This window comes from Bombus fervidus, chromosome 3 (assembly GCF_041682495.2).
Source record: "Bombus fervidus isolate BK054 chromosome 3, iyBomFerv1, whole genome shotgun sequence".
Lineage (NCBI taxonomy): Eukaryota > Metazoa > Arthropoda > Insecta > Hymenoptera > Apidae > Bombus > Bombus fervidus.
The window spans coordinates 19,630,146-19,646,095 of record NC_091519.1 but is presented as its reverse complement, the minus strand read 5'-3'; the positions used below and the strand labels follow the sequence as shown (position 1 = coordinate 19,646,095).

The 15,950-nt window shown below is 41.3% G+C and overlaps 1 protein-coding gene across 16 annotated transcripts in view; it reads left to right on the top strand.

The window, feature by feature from the left end:
- Nucleotides 1-15,950, top strand: part of Raskol (Ras GTPase-activating protein raskol) — a 255,691-nt gene that overhangs the window by 230,043 nt on the left and 9,698 nt on the right. For 15 of the 16 annotated variants that reach the window (XM_072023083.1, XM_072023092.1, XM_072023091.1 and 12 more), the window contains 5 exons: nucleotides 677-771; nucleotides 13,271-13,554; nucleotides 14,016-14,302; nucleotides 14,559-14,891; nucleotides 15,368-15,772. In XM_072023083.1, coding sequence (XP_071879184.1) covers nucleotides 677-771; nucleotides 13,271-13,554; nucleotides 14,016-14,302; nucleotides 14,559-14,891; nucleotides 15,368-15,772 — 1,404 coding nt within the window. Of the gene's footprint in view, nucleotides 1-676; nucleotides 772-9,100; nucleotides 9,486-13,270; nucleotides 13,555-14,015; nucleotides 14,303-14,558; nucleotides 14,892-15,367; nucleotides 15,773-15,950 lie in introns of those variants that run through there. The other variant, XM_072023098.1, reaches the window with a different exon arrangement.

Here is a 15,950-nt window from a genome sequence, read left to right as displayed (position 1 = left end):
AATGGCCCCACGACCGCACAATAGCCTGTTGTCGTTCTTGAAATTACGAGGTTTCAGCATTACTCCGACTATGCCGTGACCGAGTTCCAAGTATGCGAACGAGCAGCCGGTTGAGAAACGGAAGTTCCTCTTTTAATCGCGTCCACGAATCTCCGCATTCCCTTCCTTCGTCCGGAATAACGCTATTTCGAAGCCTCTGAAGTCTTTTACAAGCGCGTGAACGGTCGATCAGGCGATTAGCGGATAATGGAATGTTTGTGCGAAAAAACGTCCAACTTGATCCTTCCCCTGGTCTGTTGCGAAAAGCGTAGGTGGAGAGGCGTAGACCTGTGATTTTTAAGAAACGTAAGAATCGTTTGTGAATGTTTTGGTTGAATAAGAGCAAAGGTGGAGTTTACTCGATCAGGTGATACTCTTTTAAACGGAAGAACAAACGAAAAAGATTTAATCGTTTTGACGTCGGTTAAACCATTCGTACGAAAAGTCAAAGATGCGATTTGCTGGTAGGGAGGAAAATCGAGGAAAACCGAGGGAAATGCGATTATTCGCTCAATAGCATTTCTCGTTTCGAATACGAAACGAGATACGATAATTAACGCGACCGTTTGGCCTCGTTCGCACCGGAAACGGCTGAATTACCCTGTTGCTAAATCACAAATGTTGCTGTGTGTTTCAGACACGTCCTACGAGAAGGCCTGTCGAAGGGGTAGCGCTCCGGCCACCCCTGTCCTCGGAGCTCGACCCTTGGACGTCACCCCCAACAGAATCGTCGTAAGTAGACCTCATTGCTCCCCTTTAAGTCCCTGTAATTTCGATTCACTGTAATTTCCGATCTTTCATAATGCAACGAGCACACCTCCGTACCTTTTGTTCGCTTCCAACGATAGCGAAATAACGGTGCTCTTTTTTTTTTTTTTTTAAAGCCACCTTTTAACTGTTATTACTTTCGTTATGATTTAATTTTAATTTTAATTTTAATTTTAATTTTAATTTTAATTTCAATATCGATCGTGGAACGAAAATATAACGAGTAACGATTTTGTTACGATTTTACAAGCGTTTTTCACGATAATAAACCGAGTAACGAAGAGTTAAGAATTCTTCTAGAAAAGGTGAAACGATGTTTATTCCGTGAAAAAATATCAGATATTTCAACTAAGATCCATCTTTGCACGTAACAGCATAAGTATGCGAATTTCATCCTAAACAATTTCGTTTATTCGCGCGATCAATCCCGAAGAATTTTCACTTGGCCGATAGAAAGCACGTTAATTGGCGAAATATCTCGGAGTAATTATTTTATCGAGACGAGGTTGCCGGCTCGTGATCGCGATTAACGCCGAGTCTCTCTCGTTCGAGAACCGAAGATCTTCGGTACGGTATCTCGTCGTAAATCCTTATCGCGACAACCACCTATTTTCAGGGAATCTGTCAGCGCCGCGCCAAAATGCATTAGACTTACAGATTAGATTTGACTCCCGATCGGAGCAACTCCTTTTCGTGAAAAGAGCCCTTCGTGTATCTTGAAAGGGGATGCTTTGAAAAGATTCTCGAACATCGAACGTGCGATTTCTGGCATCTGAAAAGCTTTTAATTCGGCGTTTTAATTCACACGTATAAACGTAGTTTCCATCTTTGCCGATGAAAAAATGAAATAATTTTTGCATTCTTTAAAAATTAATTTTTGTAGGTTGCACGATTTAAGAACAATTAAAAACTGATTCGCAAATGTCGAAACACGATGTTCTTCGTAGTCGCATAAATGGCTTTTTGTTTACGATTGTTTAATCGTTCGTTCCTAAGGGGAGGAGGACACAGATTCCTAGGAGATACTTTTATTGATCGTAATCGTCTTCAACAAAGATCTTAACGTAGACATTTATCGTAAAATCCTCTGGCGTATTTCGAAAGATCCGTGAGATCTCTAAAGACGAATCGTTCGAGACGATTCTTTTGTCGCGACTTATACTCGGTGCTTCCGGTTAAAATCGCGCTCATCGCGTTCCCCTCCAGAAACATTTCGTTTTCAAAGCACGAAAACTGACACTCGAGTTTTCCAATCACGTATCTTCGATCTTTCGAATCTCTCGATACATCGAGTCGTTCGGTTGGAGTACCGTACACTTTTCTTTTTATCGTTACAAACAAGTTGCTTCGAACATCACGTTCATTGTGTTGCTCTCTCGTTCCTCGGATTCCGTCTAGATCGATCACGCACACACACATACACACGCACACGCGCGCGATATTAGAAATATTTAACAAAAATCCTTGATTCCATTAGAATATCTGTATAAATAAACTCGACGCACGATTAAAACAAACATGATTACTTTCGATTAGGAATTCAACTTAACGATAGGATATGTAGGTAAACCGAACTTTCCTTGAAATTTCATCGATCGATGAATCCGATAACATCGCGTTCCATCGACATGGTAACGTTTAATCGTGGCACGTGTCTCGACAATTTCGTCCCTCGTTTCCCCGTAGACGACGCCACTCTTTCTCCGCGTCACCTTTGCCCTTCGCTTCAATTTCGTTGCGTAAACCGACACGCTGCCTCGTCGAGATGGTGGATGCAAGCAAAAGCAGACGACGACGCGCGACGTAGTATGGAAAATATCGATCCACGGTGGTGTCGTCTTGGCGCTTGGTCGCAGGTGTTCTCAAATCTCACGCGCTAGATCGCTTTTCTAGGACGCGTGTGAGTAGACGCGGGTCCCAGGTGCGGCGTCGCCTCGCTTCGCGCTAAATTCACCGTCGACACCGTACACACGCCATGGAAACGAGGAAACTATTTTCTGCCGCGATATCGCGATAAGGAAAATTTAAGCGCTCCGAGATTCCTTACAAAGCAGTATCAAGTATTAAGAATTAGAAATATAACTTATTCTTAACGATTGTCCAATTTATATTAACAAATTAGTAACGTTGAAAGTAGAATTTAAAGATCACGCTGATCTATGTGGCGACTTCATTTACAGTTCGCGACGATAACGTAGCTTGCGCCGGTTCTTATTTCTTCGCGTACGAACATTTTTCTGTGAATAGGATGGACCGGATGAAAGCCGATAAACTCAAGTAGGACGCAAGACGTATTAAGCGAAATCTTTTGATTCGAACAAGTATGTAGGTCAAGTAGTATGTCTGTACTGAAATGTGCGATGAAAAATGTACAGAGTTGTATCAAAGTAATCGATATCAAAGATACACAATGAACTACAAAGTCCTTCAGAATTACGTACATGGTTTTAAAAACACGATATATCACGAACTAAGAAAATAAATATTTGTCATATATAAGTTTGCACCTTGTGTACATCTTCCTCTGAAAGCGGAAAATAAATTTGGAAAGTACGCATTCTTTCGTATACCGATACGGATCTTAGTCGAGTCTAAGGTTTAATTTTAAAAATTAAGTCTCGTCGTGTGCTTCCGATTTCCCTGGTCTGTCACGTTGATCGATAAAACAACTCGGTGAAGCTACGCGTTCCTTCCGCAGTTCCTGTCCTTTACATCTAATCACGAACGTTACATGATTCATCGTTATCTTTCGATCGTAATAGTTTCTACCATTGGATTTTCAAATATTACTATCTCTATTACCGAAGGAAGAAAGATAACGTAATTCGTAGAAGTTACTACCGTAGTTGCTACCTTTTTTTATCGAAACGATCGAGTCAAGCGAAATTCCTATTATCTACGCTATACGCGGAATTTCTCTGATATTAAACGTATCCGCACGATATTCTTCGTTTCGACGGTTTTCCTTCTTTCCGGTATCTCTTAATTCAACGCTGTCGCACGGAATATTCGATAAAATTTGTTCGAGTCGTGCCCTATTTCCATAAACTCGTTCCGCGGCGCTTTATACTTCGAACAACGGCGTAGCTTCAATTCCACGCAGGATTTCCTGAAATTCTCCTTGGATCGTAAATTGATTCGGGAAACGGGCAAATTTTCCACGCGATCTTCGATAGAATTTCGTTCGAAACGAACCTTATTGAAAATGAAGAAAATATTAATTGCAATCCTTACGCATGTACAATAAAATAAATCTTTGCCATTTCATTCTCCGTAATTTCCTGGCGAAAGCAAGAAGTAGAATATATGAAGTTTCGGTGTTTGCTGTATCAATAGAAATCCGACAAAAGAGAATGCGAAATGAACGATAAAGATACGATCTTCGTATGTAAAGTAGAGAAGAAACGCGATTTGAAAGGCGTAATATATTTTCGATTTAATTACTTAGAGTTTACGACTTATTAACGGGTAGAGAACTAAGAAAGGTTTTTAATTATAACCTGTAGCGGAGCGGTAATAAAATTAAGGGGAAAAAAAGAAGAAAAGGAAATATTTTCGTGACAGTTTTACGAGCGTGCGTAGCACTTCGCGGCATAAACTATCGACGATCTACGCTAAATGATTAAGAAATTATAGTTGACAAAAATATATTTTGCTTCAAAGGGAATTATTAAGAAATTATGGCGATTATATCTTTCACTCGTATAAAATGGTCAAACAATTACGCAAAACGATCTATGTAACAGACGAACGAATACAACACGAAGAGAAACAGCTTTATGCATATTGTAGGATAACCAAAGACGTAAATCGTGTAAATCGTTGTATATTACCGCCGTCAGTTAGGCATACCGACTTGGTCTATATTCTATACGAGTACAACGTTGTACGTAGATTGGGAAAGATGTGGTTATGGACGATATCGAGAAAAGGATAGGCAAAATGGAAAGTACGTACTTTTATTCTCTACTGGCACCAGTTAATCGACACCCCTCCAAGGGAGCAAAGAAACGAGCGAACTGGTTTTCGAACGGTGCGCCGACGACTTTGCGGATCCATCTGTTTGAACCGCGTCCTCCTATCGCGAATTGTTTACGAAACTCGATTCAACAGCGGCGAGTCGGTGACAAAAAGAAGCGTGACCGTTTTCGCGATTTCGCGAAGCGTGCTACCTCGTCGCAAGAAATCGCTCGTCTCCGTGTTGATTGCGACAAGAAATTGCTTGGTCTTCGCGAACGATGCTTTCAGCAAAAGGGTTCTGTCGCTTTTTCAAAATGTAATAACGCTCTGGAGGATTAAAGAGGAACGATTTGGCGACTGCGAGCGTCTCGTATTAAACGAAGAAAATAGGTTCCATTCTCGTTTATCGAAGATTCGTCGAAAGGTATTTTCGTATACGATCGTTGACGTAATTTTACCAAAGGATCGAATCGTTGGAAAAGAACGATATAAGAATTACACGCGATCGATGAAATTTACGCATCTGCGAGGCGGATTCGTCGCAGTGCGTCTTAGCTGGTTGTGGTAAAAGATGATCATCGAGATCGGTTTGAGAACCCCTCGAAGACGTTTTTGTCCTTCTTACCGGTGGCTCCCCGGGTGTAGACGAGGGACCGAGAGGCCAAGGGGTGACCCGTTTTGCCTCACCTGAATACAGGGGCAGGGTTTTTGGTCGTAGTGCACAAAGGTGTGCACGAAGGATCCCTTGACTTCGGCTACCCGGATGAGCAACATCTGCGCCAGTCAACGTCGAGATTTTGCCGCGAAATCTTGCCTCTCTTCCAAGGCGGATCTTACGAGATCCGAGTGTATTATATTACGAGAACCGAGCACACAGTGTGTCTTGAATATTCTTCGGTGTATTCTAAAGTCAGAGATAAAATGTTATTATGTTTGTTAATTCGAATCCTCGTTAAATTTTCTACGTATTCCTCGGTTCTTAGAGCGTTTGTTCCTTTTTCTTTCACCTGGAACAAGCATGAAAACGATCGTGTACGACGTTCTGGAACCCAAGAGCGGGGAAATTTTAACAAAAGCGAAACGTTCGCGTACGTTTCTCGAGCATCGCTGTCGCGTCAAAGCGTGCTCGGTGCGAGTAATTACGAGCAATAATTTATCGACGGACAGAAGCCGGTAAATAAGAGACTCGTGGCCAAATAAAGGAACATCAAAGGCGAGAGGCAACTGCCTCGAGGGTCGACGGCCGCGCGATCGACGAAAAGCAACGAGCAACCGCTGCTGAAAATATCATCGAGCCTACGGAGCCATCGGCGAAACGCGAAACGTCTGTCGAAACGAGACGAACGATCGTCCTCCGTTCGTCCGGGTTGTGTGACCGAAGGATTTTCAGTGATAAGCGAAGGTGTGCGTGTTCGTTGATAGACCGTAAAGCGTAGGCTGTGTTGCGGATACCGTGTGATTTCAAATCAACGTTCTTTTAAGAATATTTTGTTCGATCAACTCGGACGACGAGCGACGGATCACAAGCGATAGAGAAAATCGAGAAACGAACGAATGCACCGATCGTGAAAGAAGCAGATATCGGTGATCTTTATCGATGCAAATTGTAACACTAGCTAGTAAAGTATACCTGTAAAATTATTATCTGTAGGCTGTAAACTATAAATTTAAGTTCGTAAACGTTAAACGTTTTAATCTGTTCGCTCGGTAAGCTGCAAACGTGAAAACGCTCTTAGTTGTTGGTAATGAATTTACATAAATTGTTCGACTTCGGCCATCTGTGGTTCTTTTTGACGTATTGCAAAATACAAGGATTGCTGGTAACTCCTTTTAAAATAAACGCGGACTTTGAACCAGCTATACCAGTTTTCATAAAACCAGTTACAAAATTTAAAAATACACTTGTCACCAAGGATTATTGATCAATTGCAAAATACAGAAAGTCTAATAATAACTCGGATCGACGATCGAAAGCTTCGTACACCTCCGGCACAGAATGCTTCGAAAGCTCTTCAAAATTTAAATTAGCGTGAAAAACTACATCGATCATAGAGAGTAATCGCTATTGGATCGTAACAGTTGTAAAAAGACCACCTTTAACTAGTTTCAACCACCGTGAAGATTCGAAAAACCCGTTCAAGCGGATAACAGGATTATTACAGAAATACGAAAGCCTGAAATCCCTTTTGAAATCTTGGTTAACATTCACCGAGTAACGACAAGACGATCTACATGGATCGTAAATAATAGTCGCCGTTTGAAATACCAGTAATATCGACCGTCCACGAATCGATCATTTACGCGATCGTCTTCAAACTTGTTTAAAAATGATTAAACCAAGCGTCTTGAAAATTAATATTAACAAGAACAAAGAATCTTTATAGAAGAAGATCGTGGTGGCGCGTGGACGGAAAAGGGAGGAGGTTATCGACTCGGAGGAGCATAAATCGCAGAGAATCGTTTAAAGAGCCTGTCGATTTAAATCCCTCGGGCGTGAGGCAAACTGAGACCAGGAAGAGAGAGAGAGGAAGTTACCCCTGGCCATGCTTGGAAGCATCGATCCTGTTTTTGGGGGCCGTAGAAATATACCTGAGAGCCAGAGCCAGCTGGAATCCTTGGCTCGTGCTTCCGCGCGTGAATAGAAATCTCTGGAAGTCTATCGTGTCGGATACAAAACTCTAAGAACGTTTTGCCTCGATGGCTGATCAAAGGAAAGCAGGTACAGAAGAATCGTGAGAGGAACGCCAGTCGTTCGAGAAACAACCAGGCGTCCCAGCGTGTCACGACCGACGGTCTTGGCGTTCTTTTCTTCTTTCGGTGGGTAAACATTTGGTTAATATCGAGACAAAAAGTGACAAATCGTTGGAGGTTTCCTGACAAATTGCAGACGTCCTGGGATTTTTCATTTTAGAGTTTTCAATTCTGGTGAATGGATGAGATGGAAGATGTGTTAGATAACGGAGTATGTTAACAGGCAGGCAATCTCTGTGAAAATTACTGGTACAACGAATTTTACGATCTCTAAATGATATAGTATACGAGCGATACATCCGTTCGAGCGAATCGACGAAACGTTAGCTGAAAATTTAATTGAGAAGCGTGTCTGGTGCGTGTGCTCTTGTCAAATAACAAATTCAATAAAACTCCTCGATACAGCTGCTCCACGGAAAACAGCTTGCTCGATGCGGCTTAAAGCACCGAACTTCTAATCGCACTGTCAACAATTTGCGATCGATGGAAAGAAAGAGAGGGAGAGGGAGATTCCCATTGGCGAAGAATCGTTACCCGAAGCTCTTCGTCCGTATCGCGACGTGTTTCCCAACCACGAATTCGATGACGCAGTGCACCGATTATACCGCATTCTGACATTGGATGAGCTTATCGTCTTCGCACGTGTACGATAACAACACGCCTCTTTCGTTGCTTCGGCGATTCAACGTTCAGTGACGGGAGAAACTTTTACTGCGACAACGTGCGTTTGAATCTGTGGGAAAGAATAGCTTGAGAAGAATTGGCGATCGCTGATGACGCTGAAGAGATAAAGTGAATAGCAAGTTGAACAGGAACGGAAAATCGATGATTGCCATACGGCGAGGGAAAAAGAGGAAAGTTTGATGCGAAGATGAACAGCAAATCGGATAGGAATGGAAGGGAACGATCAGAAGTGGTAGTGTTATTGAAAAATTGTGATAAACGGTTAAAGAAGTGAGGCGTTGATAAATTCCTAACGATATCGAGAACAATTCGCTGCGACGAAAATCAATTAATCGGGTGCTAGGATAAAGATAAAACTGTAAGAAGCAAGCGTGATCGATCGTCGTATCGATCGCGAGGAATCACGAGTACCTAACTGTATAGAAAATGTGTAAGAAACATAACGGCGTTACCGTACTATGTGGTAATGACGAACAAAGACAAGACGAAAAATAACGTTAAAGTGCGGCAAGAGTCGGTGAAATCAACGTATCGTTACCGACAAACACCCAGTCACGGTGAAAATAGGCTGCGAACGAAAGAACAGCGTCTCGATGTCCTGTAACATTAGCGAGGGTTCTCGCGGGAGAAATCGTTCTTTCGTCGAATGACTCGCACTACTAATAACCGCAAAGTACCAACGAAACCGTTCGAACGTATCGATCACCTTTGACAAAATTCCTCGTTGCCGTCCGATGTAGTATTATTCGAATATAATATGTATTATCAGCGAGTCAGTCGCGTTAACTCGATCAGCTATGTTTACATGCATCGGCGCGGTATGTCAGGAAGCAAGTAATAGGTGTAGTTGAACGTATTGTTTCACGGTCTTGTTGCAAACCACACTCTATTAACACGAGTTAACGCGACCTGTCGGGGTTAATCGTCCGGGAAAAGTTGTTTTCTATGAAAAGAATTTCCCAAGGAATTAAAAAGAGAAACTTGACGCTTAGAGAAACTGTGGAAAAGCGTGGCATTAGGAAAAACGTGTGTTCGTTGAACTCGAAAGGAGACCGGAAGAAATGCGTCTCGATTTTGAATCCCCCAAGAGGAACAAATCAAAGAGGGCATAGCGACGGGGTGGAATTCTTTTCCTGTGCTTGAATTCGTGAATCGGAAACATCTGCTGTTGTTTCTCACGCGACACTGTTCGCATGACCAGAAGAAAAATGTGCGTGAAACCGATGGAGGAGAATGAGGAGGACAAAGTTGTCAACATGATCATCAATTACTTCACTGCCAGGGTAAATATGCGTAGCAGGCCGAACGATCGCTTTATACAAACGACGAGAGCGGCTTTGGTACGTCTGTCTTGCGTTCGTAGAAAATTCTGAGAATCTGGTCTTTTCCTTCTCTTTTTTTTCTTCGTTTAACCATGTAATCCAGACTTTGTATCCATCCGTTATGTTTTTCCATATTTCTGAATGAGACGCGTTTAAACGAACACGCGTTAATGCCGAAATTCAGATTATACGGGAAATTTAGTAAATAAATGCGTTAAAACTTAGTAGTATTAATGCGTGTATTTAAAATGAATGCTATTCGAGCAAAAGCCTGTTTCGCAATACATTCTCGAACGAAGTATTTCTTTCACGTTCGTCGGTTATCATTTTCCAGCAAAACTTTTGGCAAATTTACAGACTACCGATCCGATGCATCCGGAAAAGCTCGCGTAGCTGTGCACACTTCCCGAAACGTGCGAAACATTTGGAATCTTTCCGAGTTCCGCTGGCATCCGGCCAGCTTGTCTTTATCCGATGACCCGAAAGAAGCGCGTTTGAACCGCGCTGAAAAGTCGAGGAAAGTGGAACAGAGGATTTAACGTTTCGAGGAGTTCCAGCGATCTCGTTGAAAAATCTGTAACGAACGAAAACCACGCGAAGAGATACCTTTGTTTCGTAGATGAATTTCTAGCTTCTGGAAAAGTTAGCCTTTCGTTTCGGAAAATTAAATCCACGTCGAAGGAACTGTAACAAAATAATTAACGTTTGTACCATTAAATAAAAATTTAATACGTCATCTTGAAATTCATTCGGATTTACGATACGCGAATAATTGCAAATTAATTCTTATTCCCTATATTTTATATGCATTGATCTTTTGAAACGTCTAAAGATCTGATACGAAAAATTAACTATAATAAAATACGTCTTTCTCTCTATTTCAACTTTCTATCAAAATACGTTACCCGTTTACGTAATACATAAACTTTTCTTCTTATTTCTGCTAGGACATTAACGTTAGTCTTCGATCATTTCGTTTCTCGATATAACACCGTAGCTTTCAATTTACTCAACGATAACAGAACGATATACGTATTTAATCAAATGCCAGAGTAACAATTCCTCTGTCATAAGTTAGAAGCGATTTTTAGACCCGAGGATCGGTTCGTACACATCGTTGATCCGGATGTACGGGCCAAAGACTGCCAGTATCAAACTCGGTGTGGGATACCTTTCACTCGAGCAATGTCACGAAAGATTCTCGATATCGCTGGAGAAGTCAGTCGATGATTTTCACTCGTGGCGCGGACAACTTTTGCTGTCGGAACGATTTCTTCGTTCGTTTACAGTGCATAGTGAGTCGTAAACATCTTGTTCGCGAATGGAACTACGATCGTGATCAAACAAACGTAAGCTGTCGTTCTAACGTTGTAATAAGTTAACGTTCTAGAAATGTCACACACCTCGCCATGGAAGATAATCGTGGAAGATAGAAACGGTTAAATTTATTGGTGCAACGAAAGTGGATCGATCGGATAAATTCAGGATTTTTGCTTACAAACACGTGAAATTGTTACCGTGACGTGTACATAGTCGTTTTGTATGAACGTTCCTTTCGTGGAAAATATCGATGAATTTCGTACTATGAGAGCCTAATTTTGTTTAATTAGTTTTACGAATATAACATCCAGTTTCCGGTACAATTCATCGATAATAATAGAACTGTGAGTCAATTTTCCCGAATAAACGAATTTACAACGAAATTAAGCAATAACAGGCCGAGAGTATTACCATATTTGTAAGACGGCTATTTCGATGCAAATTTTTCTCTCCGTTCCTCTTGCCGAGTCGTGTAAATTTTCTTTCTTTCGTAGATTTTGTTTCACGTTAGCACGAAAGAACTTTGAAATCGATTTGCACCGACTCGCACCTAACGTGACCGACTTCGACCAACTCTTATTTCTTCAAACACTCTAAAAGCATTTAATATTTCGATTCGAAAGGAGAAATCGTCGATTTGTCCGTTCAAAGTATTCTCAAACAACGACGATATAAAGCATTAAAAAGTCTGCAAGTTTATGAATATTAAAAGCTAGACAAACATCAAAATAGAATAACAGAGTAGTTGACAATTTATAATAATTAAAATATTTATGACGTCTCGACAAATATATTATAACGTTTGTAAGTGCATTAATGTCAACTCATTTATGTCTTGATTGATAGTCAAATTTAAAACTGAATATCGAATATCATTGAAATAAAAGTGTATATATATATGCACTATGGTTTCCCGACATTCCCAAACTCTAATACGACGTCGTAAACTAAAAAAAAAAAAAAAAGTTTTGAACAGCTGTGTGCCACATTTATCCGAGGCCTCTAATTATTCTTTGTTTGCCTTGCGTTAACTTCAAAGAGTCGCGGAACATTTCTCAGGAGGGCAAAGAATATTTTCCATGGTCGTTAACACATGGCGCGTGTCTGCGATAAAATACATACAGTTTCACTTAGTGTGTTTAGTGCGTTGACGCCGAGAAGTCAATTCGAACGAAACCGAGATAAAATTTTCGATTGATCGCGTTTTATCTTTTAAACGTATATATAAATGTCGATGAAACTGCCGCAGGATCAAATTTTTTAACGGGGAAATTTGAAGCAAATTAACATGGAAATACGAAAATTCCGTTAATCAAAATTGAAAAAAATGTAGATCGTGTTTATTTAATGCGAAAATTCGTACTGTACGATGTTAGAAGCATATTGATCGAAAGTATGTCGTATCGAACGTATCGTACAATTTACTAGTAATATTATGTATACTTGTGTCGATATAGCATACTCTCATTTAATAATTTCATTTAATAATTAATATTCTCATTTGTCCTCGTCGATCTGAAATTCCAAATTTCATATTACCTGTATTATTTATCTATGTTTACGTTGCATATTTAAAATCTTAAAAACGATTCTTCGTTTTGACGGTGAGACTTAGAAAAGATGCTTCTGCGTTGAACGATAGTTTCCTTTTGTAGTTGATGTTTTATAGGTTGAAAACGTGTAGCAACTTCCAACTTGTAGATATCCTACATGCGACTTTTGCAGATTATCAGAATACTCTTGTTTAAACTTTCGAAGAAGAAGCGTTTAAGCGGCGAGGAGGAGAAGAAAGCGTCGAACGGTTATATCATACGTCGGAATTAGAGTCACGTTACACATGGCGTTGCAACACCATCGATCGATTCATCTTCGTGTAATTAATTTAATGCGCAGAATGTTTGCGCGGCGCGATCGACAGGAAAGTTGTTTGAAAGGGATCGCGCAACGTGGATCGATCGTTGACCACGATTTAACGACGAACTATGCGAAATTGATTCGATACGACGATTCCAAGAAGCTAAGTTATTAAAGTAAAACGGTAACGGCGTGGTGAAGGAACTTTATAAAGTTCAAACGTGAACGATATACATATAGATATCGTATTCTAGTCACAGGAAATGTGAAATTTGAAAAGCAGATGACTCAAAAATGTTGCGTAACTGTAGCAAGCGAATTCATTTGTATTGGAAAAAGAATTAAATGCGTTAGAAGACAAAAGATAAATATAAAAGATATTAAAGAATTAATCGTAATTTAGATACGTTCGTATCTCTCAGTTCCCTATTTATCGTGTATTATTGATTATTAACTTGGTATATCAGGGTGGAGTTTACACGATCGAATCGATGGCCCCCGTATTCCTCGACCATTTCGATTTACCCGTGAGCGACACGCGTTCACCTCCCTCTCTGTTTGTCTGTTCGCAGAACTTCTTCTCCAAAAGGTCGTTCCGCTCGAATCCGCTGAAGAGGACGAAAAGCGTGACAAAGCTCGAGCGACAGAAGCAACGCGGTGCCGGACTTCGGGGTTGCCGTTCACACGAGTCCCTGCTCTGCGGACAGGCGGTGACCTCGATGGACCTCGCGGCCGTGACACCGCTGCATCCGAGCCTGCTTGGCAGACCTCACTGCTTCCAGGTCACACCCAGCACCGGTGGGCCGAAATATTTCAGTTGCAGGACCGCTCACGAACGGGACCAGTGGTTACACAGGTTGGTACCGTTTCTCTGCCGCTTCTTCTTTTTCTTCTTCTTTCCACGCTGCTTCCTCCCCAACCTTCTCCTTCTCTTTTATCTTCTTTCCTCACCCGGGGGAGGAGAAACTGTTACGCCACGCTGATCGATCCAAACCAGCTTTGACCGTCAAATAATCGCTCGTTACACAAACGACACGTTGCCATTTTTTATGATCGAGCTAGTCACGATGGGTTTCGTCGAAGTAATCATCATCGTATACCTTTGAAAAACACGTTCGAGGTGTATCTTGTAAATTAAAATTTTGTGCGAAAAAATTGTATTTTTTCGTATCGTCTATCTTTTAAATTTAAACACGTATTTAAGATATTGTTGTTGTAAATATTTGTGTTGAGAATTACCCTTGTTGGATATCTTCGATTTCAACAGGCCGATATAATTAGCACGATTAATCATCGTACGTTGAATGTTGAACACAGCTTGAGGAAATCCGTTCAACCTGACGCGGAGCAGACACGACGAACGGATAATTCCTTGCAGATCTGGTTGCTCGAGGCGAAAGGCGTGCCAGCGAAGAAACGATACTTCTGCGAGGTCTGCCTGGACAGTACTTTGTACGCGAGAACCACCGCAAAACTGAAGGCCGACCTTTGCTTCTGGGGCGAACACTTTGATTTCCATCATTTGCCTTCTGTCAATACCATACAAGTGAACCTCTACAGGGAAGCTGACAGAAAGAAGAAAAGGGACAAGAACGTTTTGATCGGTAAATTTGGATAAATGTAAAATTATGTTACTTGACGAACTTAACAATTGGTAGAAATCGAGAAACAAATTAAGTACCTTGCTAACGGTTTTCTTTGAATGTTTTTAACGGCTGTTTTCTGTTATTTCTGTTATTTCTCTCTCTCTCTCTCTCTCTCTCTCTCTCTCTCTTTCTCTCTCTCCGATAAACCAAATCCATCTTCGATAAAATGAAACGTACTCTGAATATTCGTGAAAATGCTTGAATTTTTGCCCAGGTTCTGTGAGTATACCGGTGCACAACGTCACGTCTCGTTATCTAACAGAGAAATGGTACACCGTCGTTGGTGATAAAGGCCCTTTGAAGGAGCCTCCAGCTTTGAGGGTGAAATGTCGTTTCCAATCTGTGGACATACTGCCGGTTCAAATATACCAAGAGTTCCTGGAGTATTTGAAGACAGATTATGCGTCCTTGTGCGAGAAATTGGAGCCAGTGATCGGTGTCAAAGCGAAAGAGGACATCGCCACGGCTTTAGTAGCCGTCATGCAGCGCGAAAAGAAAGCGCCTCAATTTCTCGCCGACTTGGTGATGATGGATATACACAGAATAGGTGAGTCATGCTGATCTTCGCTACGGCTGAGAAGCAAGAATTTATTGATTGTTTTGTAGAATTGAAATATATAATGAAAATTCACTTGTTCGCTTCTTTATGACATTGTAGTTATATCGTAGTGTATACATATATATATATATACTTACGTATGTATGTACGTATAGGAAATCAATATTTTGATCGATAAATATAAAAGATTTCTGATTCGATAGCTTAACTTTGCAAGGATCGACGAAAACAATTCTTCCGAACCTCAAAAAGGAAGAAAAAGCACCTGTAAAAAGAAAAGTATCTTCGGACAACCATCGGGATATTAGAAACCATTTGGCAGAATCTTCTCTTTAAAATCTTTTCTTTTCTGCAAAATATGACACACCCCTGGCAAGATTGATCTCGCCTACAGAGTTAAAAAAAAGTCAAAGTTGCTGCAGTAAATATTCGTGCGTTTATTAACGGAAAATATCGAATTTCAGACGACGAGAGGCTCACGTTTCGAGGAAATTCTTTAGCCACGAAGGCGATGGAGGCCTACCTGAAGTTGACGGGTGACAGGTATCTCCAGGAGACCTTGGGGGCTGTTGTAAGAGGAGCGGTGGAGGGTGGCGACTGCGAGGTGGATCCACTGAAGGTCGCCTCGGTGGCGGCCCTTCACAAGCAGCAGCAGAATCTACGGAACGCCGTGGAGCTCGCCTGGAGTAGGATATTGGCTAGCCACGCTCACTTTCCTCTCGAATTACGCGAGTGCTTCCGTATATTCCGCGAACGCTTGGCTGACATGGGCCGTGAGGACATCGCCGACAATCTGATCTCCGCGTCTATATTCCTCAGATTCCTCTGCCCGGCCATTCTCAGCCCGTCCCTCTTCAACATTACTCACGGTAAGTCGAAAGTTCAAAATATTACGTTATCTTGCTCGGCCTATGTACCTCGTCCGTTATTAGCTATTGAAACTTAAATCTTTGAGACTACGAGGTGGTTCCACGATCGTTGCAACCAGTATCAGAGAGCAATTTGTTTCAAGTTGATAAAATCGAGTCGGTGATAGTGTATAAAAGT